This window comes from Haplochromis burtoni, unplaced genomic scaffold, assembly GCF_018398535.1.
Source record: "Haplochromis burtoni strain Fernald_Lab_line unplaced genomic scaffold, NCSU_Asbu1 Contig_50, whole genome shotgun sequence".
NCBI classification, from domain to species: Eukaryota; Metazoa; Chordata; class Actinopteri; order Cichliformes; family Cichlidae; genus Haplochromis; species Haplochromis burtoni.
Genome location: NW_024582411.1, coordinates 192,097 through 206,479, shown reverse-complemented (window position 1 = coordinate 206,479; position 14,383 = coordinate 192,097). Strand labels below are relative to the sequence as shown.

The 14,383-nt window shown below is 41.0% G+C and overlaps 1 protein-coding gene across 6 annotated transcripts in view; it reads right to left on the bottom strand.

Moving 5' to 3' along the window:
- Positions 1-14,383, bottom strand: part of tcf12 (transcription factor 12) — an 86,677-nt gene that overhangs the window by 8,508 nt on the left and 63,786 nt on the right. For 4 of the 6 annotated variants that reach the window (XM_042220518.1, XM_042220517.1, XM_042220519.1 and 1 more), the window contains exons 9-16: positions 11,733-11,832; positions 10,315-10,454; positions 9,656-9,797; positions 9,394-9,464; positions 6,730-6,874; positions 2,366-2,439; positions 702-773; positions 23-214 (exon numbers count right to left, since the gene is read on the bottom strand). In XM_042220518.1, coding sequence (XP_042076452.1) covers positions 23-214; positions 702-773; positions 2,366-2,439; positions 6,730-6,874; positions 9,394-9,464; positions 9,656-9,797; positions 10,315-10,454; positions 11,733-11,832 — 936 coding nt within the window. The remainder of the gene's footprint in view (positions 1-22; positions 215-701; positions 774-2,365; positions 2,440-6,729; positions 6,875-9,393; positions 9,465-9,655; positions 9,798-10,314; positions 10,455-11,732; positions 11,833-14,383) is intronic. The other 2 variants (XM_042220520.1, XM_042220521.1) reach the window with 1 other exon arrangement.

Sequence of the window (14,383 nt, the reverse complement as noted above, 5' to 3'; positions counted from 1 at the left end):
TACTTATATGAAGTTATCGTACCATCGCTGCAGTCCGACTTGGAACCAATGCAGAGGCAGGAAAATTTGGTCCAATGGCTGTTATTGGCCCATTTTGTGCCTGTCCCAGCAGACTGTGTATGTCGCTGGGCAGACTGGCGGTGGAGCCCACTGCGTGGTTCCTCAGAACAAGGATTGCATCATCCAATCTGTCCAGGCGATCCTCCATTCGAGACTGGGAGGACCAAAGGGATTGAGAAATGAAGGGTTAGGGAGAGAAAGAAGGGAGGAAAAGAAGGACAGAGCAGCTTAGTATAAGCACATTAGGACAAAAATTGAAAATGCTGATTGTATGGTGAGAAAAAAAAACAACACAAGATAAAGAAGGCAATTCAAATGCAAGATCAAATGAGCCATTTCAGCTTGAGTTGTAGAAGTCAGGATATGTTCTCATTTGTTTTTCAAATGAACAGAGGCACTGCAGCCACTGAATTTCATTGTCATCTGAACCTAAGCTGATTACTACAAGCTGGCATGGCTGCAGAAAAAAACTAAAACAAAAAAAACGACAACAACATAACATGAGAATAAGGCGACAGAAGTAGTAATAAATGAAAGTGCATTTCACTGTGAAGGATGTAGTCGAACTTGTGCAAGAAAACAAAACGATGTATGGAACACGCAATGGGTACAAAAAAAACAAGAGTCTATCTGAAGAGTACCTCGCAGACATCCTTTAAGAAAGACATGGCATCCTGGAGATGCTCATGTAACTGCTGATGAACTCTGTTTTTCTGGCAAAGTCAAATAAGAATAAGAGAGAATTAAGAAAAAAGATCAGAATCTATAAATACTACAAACACGCTGTGGGTTAAGACTTTTTTTTGTTTTGTGATAGCACATAGAGAGAAAGAGGCAGGATTTAGAAAGAAGCACACAGCTGCTGACGACTCACTTTGTAAAGATAAAAATGGTTCGCTGTTTGCGTATTTACAGACCCCTACTACAGCACTTGTCACATTTTCTGCATCGCCACAAGTTTAAAACTTTACACTGACTTTATGTGCTGGGATAAATAATGTTGTTGTCTTATGTGCCTTATTGCTTTGCCTTCTTATGTTCATTTCATCCAGCTGTGCGTGTTTTGTTGATTACCAAAGTTTGCCGTTTTTAAAAAAAATTCGTCTTAAACGAATATAACTACTGTTCACAGCCCAGTCCAGTAACAAAATTAGTCATTTTGACTGTAATCTAATCCTCAAAGAGCTTCATCACCATTTCCAAGAGCTCTCTGGGACTTTCCAATGTTCCAAGTAGTTCTGTCGTAACTACCAGAGGACCGTGATCTACGATTTTATTTCAACACACTCTTGAACGTTGCTGAGAATAAATGAGAATTTCCTTCAGTGGCTGCCAGCTGCATTTTTCATTCATCATTCAATAAAAAAATGCAATTGATTTTTTTTTTACCTCTTAGAAGCCTAAATGATTCAGAAACAACCGGGTATGGGTTCAAGACATTCTTAAGGAACGTCTCTACCAGGTAGATATAGGATCCTTTATATTAAACCTGGATGTCTTTTCATTGTTACGTGTGAATACGGATTATGAAGGAGCTTTGCAGACGATGTCAGGATGAATCTATGTCCCTCTAAGATCACAGCATGGCTAAAAGCTCCATCCTTTACTTCTGCGGGTCTTCTCTGTGAGGTCATAGAAACATATAATCATGTTAAACTTCGACACCAATACAATTTGAATTGCTGGTGATATAAAAATTCAATATCGGTCAATATTTTCTTTCTTTCATACACATGAAACATAAATGCATTTTGTTAACACTTATGATCCATATGTTTTATGAATTCACTTGTTCACCCATTGCTTGGATCAGCTGGGTTATTGCCTAACATTACACTGTCTTTATTTATCATATAAATATATCTGTGGATCTGTATAGTAAGTTTATTTAAGTCCGTTTATCCCTTGAATAAACTCCCAGTAGAGTATGTAAACACATGACATGTGCATCAGGTAGCAGGGCTGCATGAAATCCGATCTTCAGCTCTGGTCGTACGGCAGCGAAGGAATTCTGGAGAAGAGGTTCAGCAAACAGCTGCCACCCCCACACCAGCCCCCATAACTAAACCCATCCCCCAACTGTCATCCCAGACCCGGCCCACAGAGTGGAGGACAGATGGCATGCCCCAAGGGACAGGTATTGTTCAGTTTGGTTATCCCTCTACCCCCACCTTCCTCAGCAAAACATTTGTCAGACAGGAATCTCACTGTAATGCTAGCTCAGTCCTTCATGGGCAGCTTATCTAAAGCGAGCATCCATCATATCCTCCTCTCACTGAATGATGGAGGCGGGCAGAGAGCTTACCAGTGAGTGAAGGGAGTTCTCATAATTTGGGGAGGAGGGGGTCTGCCCACCAACACGGGACCACTGGTTGGTACCTGAGGAGAGAAAAAGTGAAGGTCAGTGTTAACAATTATCTGATTCAGTTTTGGCCAAAAGCCTCATCCTGGTACGCCGACACAAAAAAAATCGCTCACTGACAAACACAATAACATGCAGTCATAACACACTGACATCCTGATTTTCTGGTCTCTTGTTGTTCTATGAGAGGTATTTTTATCTTTCAGAGCTTAACTGCATCACTTCCTGATGGCTGGACTGCATCCTGACACATGAGCCAGCGCAGGGTTTGACTAACACCCACTTCCACCCTGAAATGAACGCTGCATCTGCACATTAATAACCATGGCTATGAGAACAATGTGAGCAGTGAAAAATATCACGCTCAGGACTAGTTTTCACGCATGTTTTAATTTTATTCCAGAAACGTGCAAAAACATCAGGAACCAGTAATCAAAAGTGCACCGTTGCTGACTGTTTTAGCACCTGATCTTCATGCAGGCTTTTGGTGAAAGAAATAATTACATGGGCTTTCTTTTTCTTTACATTTTAGTCAGTTTAAAGCATCTTTGACTGGTGATGTGGTAGCACTAAAGTCAATCATCTTTATATAATTTACATCTGTAAATATATGAGCCTGAATATTCCACTAATGTGTCCCATAAAGTCAAATCTAATTCTGCTATATATAAAGACCAGTGCATTTTAATCATATGATCTAAATACAGAGATATCTAAGACACTCTGCACTGGGAGAGAGATTATAATTTACCTTTGGCACAGTGAGTTTTTGCATGTTTATCTGAGCCAAAAATTTAATCTACCGGCCAGTACAGGAAAGCAAATCAAGCTGATTTGATCTGGTGTAAATTAAAGAAGAGGAATCCACATCTGCTCATCACATTTCCAGCTACAGTACAACATTTCTTTCTTTCCTTTTTGGAGTCGCAATTATCCAAGTAGTGCCAGCCATGTGCAACAAGAGGCAATGCATTATACTGCAATCAAATAACCTTAATGGACTTTGACAGTAATGAACCTTTCCAGGTTATTTACAGAGTAGGATAGGGTGTCCGTAGTCTTTCCAAGCTCTTCTGGTGTCTATTATAGTGTTAGGATGCTAAACCCAGCCCACATCCTTGTAAATGGTGCGCACTGCTGCGTGATCCACACAAGGAGACTTTGTTTCTGCTATCAGTCATTTCGCATGATTCTAGAAATTCATTTTGCTAAAATAACCAGCAATGAAAACCCCATGATAAAGGCAGAGGAGCCTGAGGAACGCTGATGGTTTTTTATTCTTAATTTAAAGCTTAATTTACATCATTTCAAAGCTATAGCGTGCTGAGCGGGGTGATGCAGCGTTTTTATTTCTCAGTTTTACAAAATCAGACCGATGTTGTCAGAGCAAGTACACAAATAACTTAGCTATTAAATCCTTTAAAGCCTAAACCATGAAATAACTTCTAGAACATTGTGTTTATGTATATTAATTTGCATGTGTGAGTTTTAATATGTATCATATTTGCTACATTTGACAGTCTTGCAATTATTTCTTAAAAATGTATTTTTTCAGATTTTTCAGGGGGGGAAAAAAACAATCACACTGATGATGCAGAAGCCTCAAAACCTCTTGCAGTAGATATGACACACTTGGCTTTAAGGGGTTAAAAGTGGTAAAAATGCAGCTGATGTATATTTTTGACAAACACTAGAAAAATCACACCTTTCACGCTCAGGGAACTTCCATTAAATCATCCCAATGAAATGTCTAACTACTCTTCTGTGGTCTTATGAGTTTTCATGTTTCTGCACACACACTCACACACAGCCTTGGAAAAGCCGACTTTAATTAACAGACTATTAAAAGTGACTTTGGAGGAGGAAATGAAAAAGTCTCTGTTCTGCCTCAGCTTTCTCCCAGGTGAGTGAGACAGGAACTTCACATAAGCCTCTGCTGGCTGGCGGCTATGAAAAATTAGCCTGAAGCTCTGGTCCCCAAGTGCACCAGAGAAGGCTAATTGAACAAACCAGCCTTGAGTAATGTGCTGTATATTGGTGCAGTCCCAATGATGAATGGATTTGGAAACTTACATCAACAACTAGCCAAATTTTGGGCTACTTTCAGAGTATCGTTCTTTTTCTAAGCCTGGAGGCACATTAAGGACGAATAATTAGTAAAACTATATCTTTTCCCCATAATTCCACATGACATATTTGGCAGCAGTGCTTTATATATTATATAGATATATATCTATTAATATGTATTTTCTTCATTCAATAAAACACTGAACTGTTTTTTCAGCTTGTCATATTGTTGCAGTTTTCAGGTGCAGCGCGCTGTACTGGAAATAGGTCAACAGACACATCACCGCCACTCTGATCAGCTGAGTCACAGCCACCTTCCTTCACTCACTGGTGAATAAATGGGGCATTTTGCCGCCTGGTCTGTGTGTGTGTGTGCTGGGGGAACAGCTGTCCATGGGGCAGGGCAACAGCTGAGGAAGAGGGGGGCATACGTAGAGACAGCTGTCGCCACTCCATTACCACACATGACACAACTGCCCGTTAAAACAACACACTGGGCTTTCCCTTACTGTCCCCCCCTCTCATTCTCTTTCCATTGGTCTCCCGCCTCTGTCAACATATCTGACGGACCATTTTCTTCGTCTACATCTCTTTTCCGGTACTTAAAAGTACTGTCTACTACAAACAGGATCCCCTTGATGGGGCCGCCCTGATTTCCTTACTACTTTCCTGCTTTTGTTCTCTGAATTTGTTGCAGAAAATAATTACAATTCAGAGGGAAACTGGTCGTCCCATCCCCCCTCCCCCAAAAAAAATCTAACTACAAAAACACTTGTCTGGGAAAGCAGGATTATATAACAATAAATCTACTCCTGAAACTGTTTTACTAAAAGTAGAATGAATAGTATGAGCTGCTATTATAAGCCATAAATGCAGTTCTGCAAATATGAAAAGCTTTTCAATAACTTAAAACCCTTCGCCGCCCCAAGAGCCACAGTCATTCCACAGTTTGTCCATAAATTTCTATCACTTAAAGGAAATGACAGCAGAAAAAATAAACTACACGTAATTCTGAAGGTACTTCTTGGCTGCATTTAAACTCCCGAGCTTGAGCAAAGTGCCTCCTAAAAAGCTGAGAGCCAAAACTTCTCTGTGATGTCACCGGGAGTCAATGCGGAGCGGCTGCCTCAGCCACAAAAATAAAGCTCCTGACGCAGACGCAGGTGAAGAATAAACTTGTAACACAGATTTCATGCTTTCAGTATAAATGGTGTCACTTTTGTGCTCGTGGACCGCAGAAAGAGCACAGCCAGCAGATAAATCTGGCATGAGGCATCTCTTCTATTTGCTTGAGATTAAACTTCCTTGGAACATTTTCGCTTGAAAATTAATTCTCGCGTTTCTTCAGTTTTAAATACTCATCGTGGCTGTCAATTCAGTGGATGTTCAGCCTTATCCCAGACTAAACTAAGCTTTCTTTTAGGATGGATTCATGTAGAAATGGCATTAACTGCCCCGACTCAGATAAAGCACGGAGAATGACGACCAAATGATTAGAGATGCTCTAAAGCTAAAAGGGGGTATTAAATTAAGTTTTAGGGAAACTCTTCACAATTCACTCTACTTAGGCTTTAATTAATCCGACTAATGCAGCACAGAGTAAAAGTAATTAATTGAATTAATTGAAGTCACAGGGCCCTATATTCAATGACCAGTACAAGCAGAGCTGCGACTATTACATAAAATACAGACCTTCAAATTTATTACTTCCTCTTTTATTCCTGAGATGCATGACGGTGCAGACACGGTCACAGTTACTGTATGATGTTTTGGCTAATGATGTGAGATAAAGCAGAAAAATTAGCTGTGACAATAACTCCAGCGTCCACACAATAACACACTTTCCTGGAGAAGCCTACCTGTCGTTAGCACAGCTGTTTAGGAGGGATGACAACACTGAGTGAACAAGACTCGGTTTATTAATCAAACTCTTTCATTTGCCTCCCACTTCAGTTTCAGCCAGCCTTTTTATACTACATGAATCAGAAAGCACAGCTGGAGACAGCCTAAAGACCTGCCTTTTTGTGTGGGTTATTGCACTTCCACAGTTAAAATAGGGCACATATTCATGAAAGCCTGATAATTAGCTTGGCTATTCTAGGAAAAGAAATAGCCACTGAGTGAGTTACCGGCACTTTACCTGGGGAAAAAAAAGCCTTTATGAAGCAGTTTCTGCTGGTATCTAGTATATGTGTGCAGACAGTGTTTATGAGATTAAAATCCACAGGCTGGTGACCTACCTGGCCTTCCAGACGGGGTGCCAGCAGCAGTCACCACTGTACCTGCTGAGGCTGCACCTGCTGTGGCTGTTAGAGGTGAAGGAGAACCCACAGGTGTCGACGGATTGGATGGAAAACTACTGCTAGTGTGGTCAGGTGAGTAAATCTGCAGAGGCAGAGAGGAAGACATCAGGAGAGACAGGATAGATTAAAAAAATAAAAAATAAAAATAAGATGAATTTGAAGCAGGGGCGTGTTTACCAATGTACACCACCCTTCTATAAAAACAGTAAAGTAAACATGCTTTTCCGGCTTTCCAAATCAAGTTCCTAACATCAAATGGAAAATTAGCCAAAGTCCGAAAGCCACCAACTTTCTCTGTTTCAAATGTTTCAATGAGGTCTTTGCACTATTTTCAATTAAATTAATCGTTTAAACGCACTCTCAAATTTCATTTGTTGTTTAACCTTTTTAGGAAACGAGGCTGTTTTAAAGGAGCACACTTTATTTTCACTCGTATACAGACTCTCTGCTTATAGGTGTCCAGTTTTTCCAGTGTGCAGACGCCCAACCTGGAAACCCCGTTAAGCCAACAACAGGAAATCTCAAGGGGCACAATTCAGGCTGTAGCCAGAGATTATACTCTGAGCCATATATCAAAACCCCGTCATATTCAAATGTTGTTTTTTCTTGCTTCTTTTTAAACCTCATAGTCTATTTAAAGAGGACAAATAGTTACAATTGAATTACTTTGGTTTCATTGCTGCAATACTGGCAGTTTTCGTCGTGCCATCCTCTGATAGGTCACGCTGAGGTCACTGAGTTTTAGGATGACGTGTCAATCACAAGGGAACGAGGAGATTATGTCTTCAGAACTTTCACAGGGATTTCATTTGTTTAAACAAATGCTGGATTAAAGCACAAACACGTCCCTGATTTTTTTTTCCTTTTCCTCTTTAATAAGAGGATATTTGTGCCATAATGGAACATGCCTCGGAGAAGTCAGGGTATTACGGTGGATCCTGACTAATTAGCAGAGAAAAAACAACAGATCCACAGAGATTTCTCCTCCAAGTTAAGATCAAATTGAGCTTGAAGGAAAGCGTTCAACTTCTGTGGGGATGATAGAATGCACTCATTATTAATAATCTCCTTATTCAATCTTGATCTCAGGGCTTTAGTTTTTCAATCAGCTTGGAGTATCAGGATAGAGGCTTCACTGAAGTGTGTGGCGCTGAATGTGGAGGAGGATCGGCCGTTGTCTGAAGGGAAGAATGAGTATTTATGCCCCGCGACACTCAGAGAGCAGAGAGCTTCTCTCTGCTCAGCATTTTCACTCCCAGACATGCAATTCAGTGAAAAACTAAGGAGGATTAATAGCGCGGTTATCTCTGCGTTGGAAACCAATAAAACTCAAGACAAATCTCCAAATTTTTCTTAGTTTCTCGACAGCTGTTTACAACCGTGACTTCTGACCCGACAATATATGACTTTCTATTCTTTTCACTCACCGGCTAATAACGCTGCATTCAAAGTGAAACATGGCTCATTTTACTGGAATAAATGAAGCTCCGCCTCATCATCAGTTACGCTCCCGCAGGCGGCATTGGGCCAATAAGCACGGCCAATTTAAAAGGGCCGAGAACAAAAGCTCTACAAAGGGGGGCCCATGGAGTTGAGCCACAGCAGTTATAAACTCCCCTGTGCACCCCTGATCCATGCACCCACCCCCACCCTAGTCCAACCGTGTCCATTTCACTCCAGCTTTGTCATGCTAATAGAATTGAGTCTGCAAATATAAAGGACTTAATTTGTTATTACCATGCCCAAATTCTCATATTTTGGATTCACACTCCTAAGAAATATTCCTCTTACACGAACAGCTCGTGCTGTGTGTAAAATTAAAACGCTGCTTTCATGTTTGTGCAACATGTTAAACACCATTTGAAAATTTAGTTGAAATATCGAGGATCATAGGTTTGAAATCCAAAGCAAAAATACATCCAGTGCGTAAATGGAAACAGCAAATATTGTTGCTGAGGAAACAAGGGAAGGGTTTAGGATAAAAAGTGTCTGTTGTGTCACAAAAACTTTTACATAAATGCACATGTACGTCATCATATTCGTCATGCAATTCAAATAGTGACGTTTATCTGTGAGTCCACTTCGGACACACAACACTATAAACAACCTAAAGGACTGAACCATTACAGGATGTCCCTGAAGTGTAATCCATTGGCTTTAGGAGTATTTTTTAATGTACAGTTGCCTTTCTTGAATACTCTTAGTTTAAGCCCACAATTATCCAGGCTTAGGCCAAAAAAACAAAAAGACAAAAAAACAACTATAAACTTGTCCTCTGGGCTGTTTTAATCAGCGGTCAGTATAGCATTTAATTCCCTGCATGATTACGGAGGTCACCTTCTTTGGAGACAAAACACTAAAAAAAAAATTAAAAAAATAAAATAAAAAGGGAGGGGGTATTTTTACTTTGATTTGCAGAAAAATCAGAACCATTTGAGCTCGAGGGCTTAAAGAAGTCAGACATGAGTTTCACACTTGACTAGAAATGCAAAAACTTCTTTGAACTTGACCAAAATGCCTTAAGCAACACTGACGCTACTCGGAAAATACTTAGTATTGATAGGCAACGTTTTCCATCATAGACATAACAGCGTAACTCACCGAGGCTAAAGCCTTGCCCAGTGCGTCTCCAGTCTGCGAGCTTCCAGTGGCAGTCCCCCGATTTGCAGCAGCTACAAAAACACAGAGCGAAGCTTTGTAATCGCAAACTCAGACAAATGTGGAGCGGTTACAGTGTACAAAGCAGCTGTCCCCCTGCATGACTCAGTGCCTTCACAGAATGAACATTCAGCTATGATTACACTGCGGTGTCAGTAATTAGCCAACCTGAGCAGGTAGCTGAACTGTTAACACAAGAACGTACCCATGATCCCATCGGCCGAGGTGACGGACGGGGTGTGTGCCGCAGTGACGAATGGTGAAGTGCTGGTGTTGCTTCTGTGGAAGCTGGACATGGGAGGAAGACTGGCATTGATGTCTGGAGAGACTGAGTGTGCGGGGTAATTCTGGAAAATCGGGAAGAAAGAAAAGTGTTATTTTCAATCATAAATGTGTTTGTGTGAGACAGAAAGAAAGAAAGAGCTTATTTATTTATTCTTGAAATTTAAAATGCCCTTTGACGTCTTCCAGGCTGTCACGCAGTAAAAGTTAGTGTAGCGGGGGAGGGACAGAGATAAAGCGAGGGCAGGCAGCATCTGCAGCCTCCCTGTGATGCCCTGCCAAGTGAAGCAGGCAGGCGGACGAAAAAAGATCAAACGCTGACACAAAGAGAGTCAGCGGTGTCTTCACTGATAATAACCAGACAACAACTTAAGACACACACAGATCCCTCCAACTGAGGAAGATGCGCTATGGGAGAGCAGAGCAAAAACCAGGGCTTCAACAGAATTTATTTGCCCTGCGTGTTCAACAATACACACTGGATCGTTCATGTAAACGTGAGGGCAAAACAGAAACTTACTAGCAATCATCTATCACTTAATCATAAAGCCTAAGTGCCGCCGGCCGAGCTGTGAAGCTTACCAAACGGTCGTGTGAGTGCAGGCTGCTGTAGTTTCCTGACTGTGGCATGTGAGATGAAGATCCTGCGAGTATTCCCCCGTAGCCGGGCTGACTGATGCCATTGGACGAATTCCACGGGTCAGACGAACTGTGGGTACCATCTAAAACCAATAAACATATCACGTTAGCACACAATGGATTAGAACTGAAGGAAACAACATGTTAGACAGACGGCTAACCCCCTAACTTTACCCTTAAAACTTGGGGGTCATCCAAAGAGCACTTTTTAGGTTTTTTTCCCTCTCGGGACTGAAACACGATCCTTGTCTTGAACACAGCTGAGATAACACAAACGCTAAAGAGCAACAAGAAGACGTTTGTGTGTGTGTGTGTGTGTGTGTGTGTGTGTGTGTGTGTGTGTGTGTGTGTGTGTGTGTGTGTGTGTGTGTGTGTGGAAGTCAGTCCCACTGAAAAGAATCTGAGCACACATCTAACAACTCAATCTGTCTGGCAACATATAAACTACAAAATTAAATATAAACAGATGTTTGGTTCAGTGGTTTTGGAGCTGAGGATAACCGCCAAGGTTATAACTGTTAACAAAACTAAACAAAAAACTAAAACTAGGTGTACACAAAATACTTCAGTCATCTGAAATACATTGTGAGCTTAGAAAATTGACTGAAATAAACAAAATCAGGCAATTTTCTTTCACTTTATTTTTTGGCAGTCTGGCCAAATGCGTTAACCTAACAAACACCAGGAGGCTTTGATGCACATGTTTTTTCGTGACGCATGACATAAAGTGTTAAATTTCTATTGAACATCTGATCTCTGACACAAGCCACCCACATTATAATAACAATAAATTCAAAATACTACTGAAACTAATAAAAAACAAAACTGAAACGAGCAAACCCACTCACGAAACTAAAATGAACTGAAAACAAAAATAAAAATGCAAACTAATGGAACAAATCGAGGTTCTAGGTGATAACTTGATGAAAACTTACCACACTGACTTTAATTTAGGCCAGAGGTTCTCAAAGTTTTTGTGACTTAATGGGAGTTTAAACAGTCGAAAGAATGCACTCATCTGGTTTATGCTGTTAAATATGACGTTTGTCCTTGTTTATGAGTTGGTGAGATGAGGTGGCTGCTAGATTTCTTGACATTAGCTGTGTTTCTCAGAGGTCAATGGCTGGGATTGCAAAAAACCCCAAAACCCAGAAATGCTCACTTGGTCTTATCCTGCTTATCCTTCTAAATAATGAGAAATGAGCATGAATGGAATATACAGTAGTGCGTTTAATCCTTCTCATACTTGCTGGTTAATCGTGCACAAACTCAACACACACCAGTATAATAAAAGGGTATTAAAAAAATAAGCAGTAGATGGTAATTCTATCCAAAACATGGAGACTTTGCTTTGAACCTACCGAAGAAAGTGCTTGCAAACATACTGCTGGAGGGTTTTGGAGAAGAGTACGAAGGTGAATCTCTGTTGAAGTCTTCTGAGCTTGGAGATGGTGCGTACACCTGCCAGGAGAACATGATCGTCATTAGAAGAAACCGAAACACCAAGACTGTCACACACGGTATGAGGGTGTTCAAACTCATTCAGCTCTCTTATATCAGTTTCTGTGAAGTAAACACGCTTCCTAAAAATGCAAAGCACAATCATATTAGGGTCTATACAAGTATGTGATCTCACACGCACACATCCACTGCAGAAACAGCCCTACAACTATAAATACACACATTCTAATGACTAGCAAGCAATCAAGCTCATGACGGGGGGAGTGGATTATCAGAAGTATTTGCATTTCAGATCAACTCAACCTCTAATGGAAGTATAATGACACCCGCTTACATGCATAGACTAAATGCCTGGCAAATTGCAGCATTCCCAGAGAGGCAGAAATCAAATAAGCGCTACAAAAAGAGCCTGCTTTGCTTTCTTTATACTTCTACCTGCAAGCTAGCGGGGGAAAGGAGACACAATGAGCACGCTGTTGTACAGCTGTGAGTGTGTGCCAATCTGGGCGGTGAGATCAAAAAGACTGGAGTCCAAACACCAGTGATGTGGTCTCTGACTTCATCCACTCCAGATGGAGGTCGAGGGAGCGAGGCAGAGCATAAAGGAGGGAAACAGGGAGAAAAAGTTTTGGACAAATTCTCCCTCCCACAGACAGGACTGGATGACCCCACTGTCGTGTAACACTAATCAGAGCCAGAGCTGCCAGCTCGATTCCACCTGCACATTTCCAGCTTGTGTCCCCACTCAGCAAGATAAACCTGCCGTTTAATGGCCTCATTTCACACTCAGATGTTGACAGCTCACTCCTCCAAATTGGTTCCTAATGCACGTGGACGTGATGACGACCACAAAGGTTGTTTACTTACTTAAGTTCTTTTATGACGGGGTGCTGATGGAAAATATGCACGGCAAACAAAGTGTTCGCGCTGAAACGCTCGCACATACACGTGAACATCACATCAAAATGCAGCTTAAGCGAGACTCTGCTGAGTGAGCAGGTCTCCCGCACGCTGTTGTCTGGGTGTGTAATTAAAGTGCTCTGGGAGGGGTGCAACCCTCATGGGTCTTCTGGCTTACACATGTGACCAGGGTTGATAGTAAGTTCCAGAGAGATCTCAGGTTAGCCTCACACGGGAACCCGGGCTTTGTCTTTCGCCTCTGTCAGACACTCAATGGGCAGCATATGGCAGCGGATAATGCTAATTGTCCTTTTTACCCTGGGCTAACCAGTCAAAGCATTAATAAACCATCCCAAACACCGGGTGCCTCATTCCGCCAGGCCTATGGAGGAGAGGGCCCGCCTGGGTTTCCTTTTACAAGGCCATTAATTAAAAGCCGTCACTCACACGGATCAGCACACCAGCACACGCCTATACTGGCTATTTGAGCACCAGCCGTTATTTCTTAAATAAAATCAACACAAAAGACAAATCTTACAGTGGCACCTTTTTTTATTTACAACTAATTATTTGAATATGAATCATAAATTATGAAAGAAAACAATGACTTTTAGTTAATGATAATCTATGAAGCTTGATTATGGTGAATATATCCTCCACACCTTCCCATGTGCCTCCCAGCCTTGCGGTACCTGTGTTTGAAGTTCACGCCTTACCGATCAAAATATCAAAGGCTGAAAGAAAATCTGTCGACGACCACAAAGGACGTCACAGAATAACAGGAAGGGAAGGGAAATGTAAAAATAAATAAAAGTAAGGAAAGAATCAGTCTGTCTAATTGCCAAAAACCTCAAAGAGAAGAGTTCAAACACACTCTTAATGGCTTGTCCTGTTTTATATGGTATGTCTTTACTTGGAATCGAACCAACTCTCTGGGGCATTTTGTTTCAAGTCCAAATCTTAAACACTTACAGGGCTTAGAAAGAATCGATGCCTCTTCAAACTAAAGCTGAGCTCAGTCTCCTCTCTTAGAGGGGCGTTGTTCGACATTTGTGTGCGATATCTGCCAATGTTTTTTGGAAAATAAAAGCTTCAGTATTTTTATGCATAAAACCGTGACACTGAGCCAACACAAAGACCAACTTTTAGTGGCACGACGTTTTGATGTTGTAAGAGTTAGCAGTGGAAGCCAAACGCTTACATGAGCATGTGAAGAAATAAAAATTTCAGTGAATTCACATTTAAGTGAAATATAAACATTAAATGCCCTCAAAGAATTGAATTCTTGACTAGAAGAAAGCAAAGAAAGCAACTGAAGGAGATGGATAGATCTGAAGAAAATAATAATGTTTATTCTATTATATCATATCTAATAAAAACATATAAACTGCTAAACAGCTAAATCTTACATCCAAATGTAACGTCAAGAAGCACAAAAAGAACTTCCAGTCAGTAACGTCACAAAAATTTGGTTTTGGCATCAACACAACTTTGCTGACTAATCACAGTATGCTGTACCATTTATGCAAATACTCTGACTTTGTCCTGGATATTTAGTCAAGCATGTATACTGCAGTGCAGAAAACACATGTGCCATGTAGGCTTCTAGAAAGCAGGATCCAACCTGTTGCACCACAAAAACAACAACAAC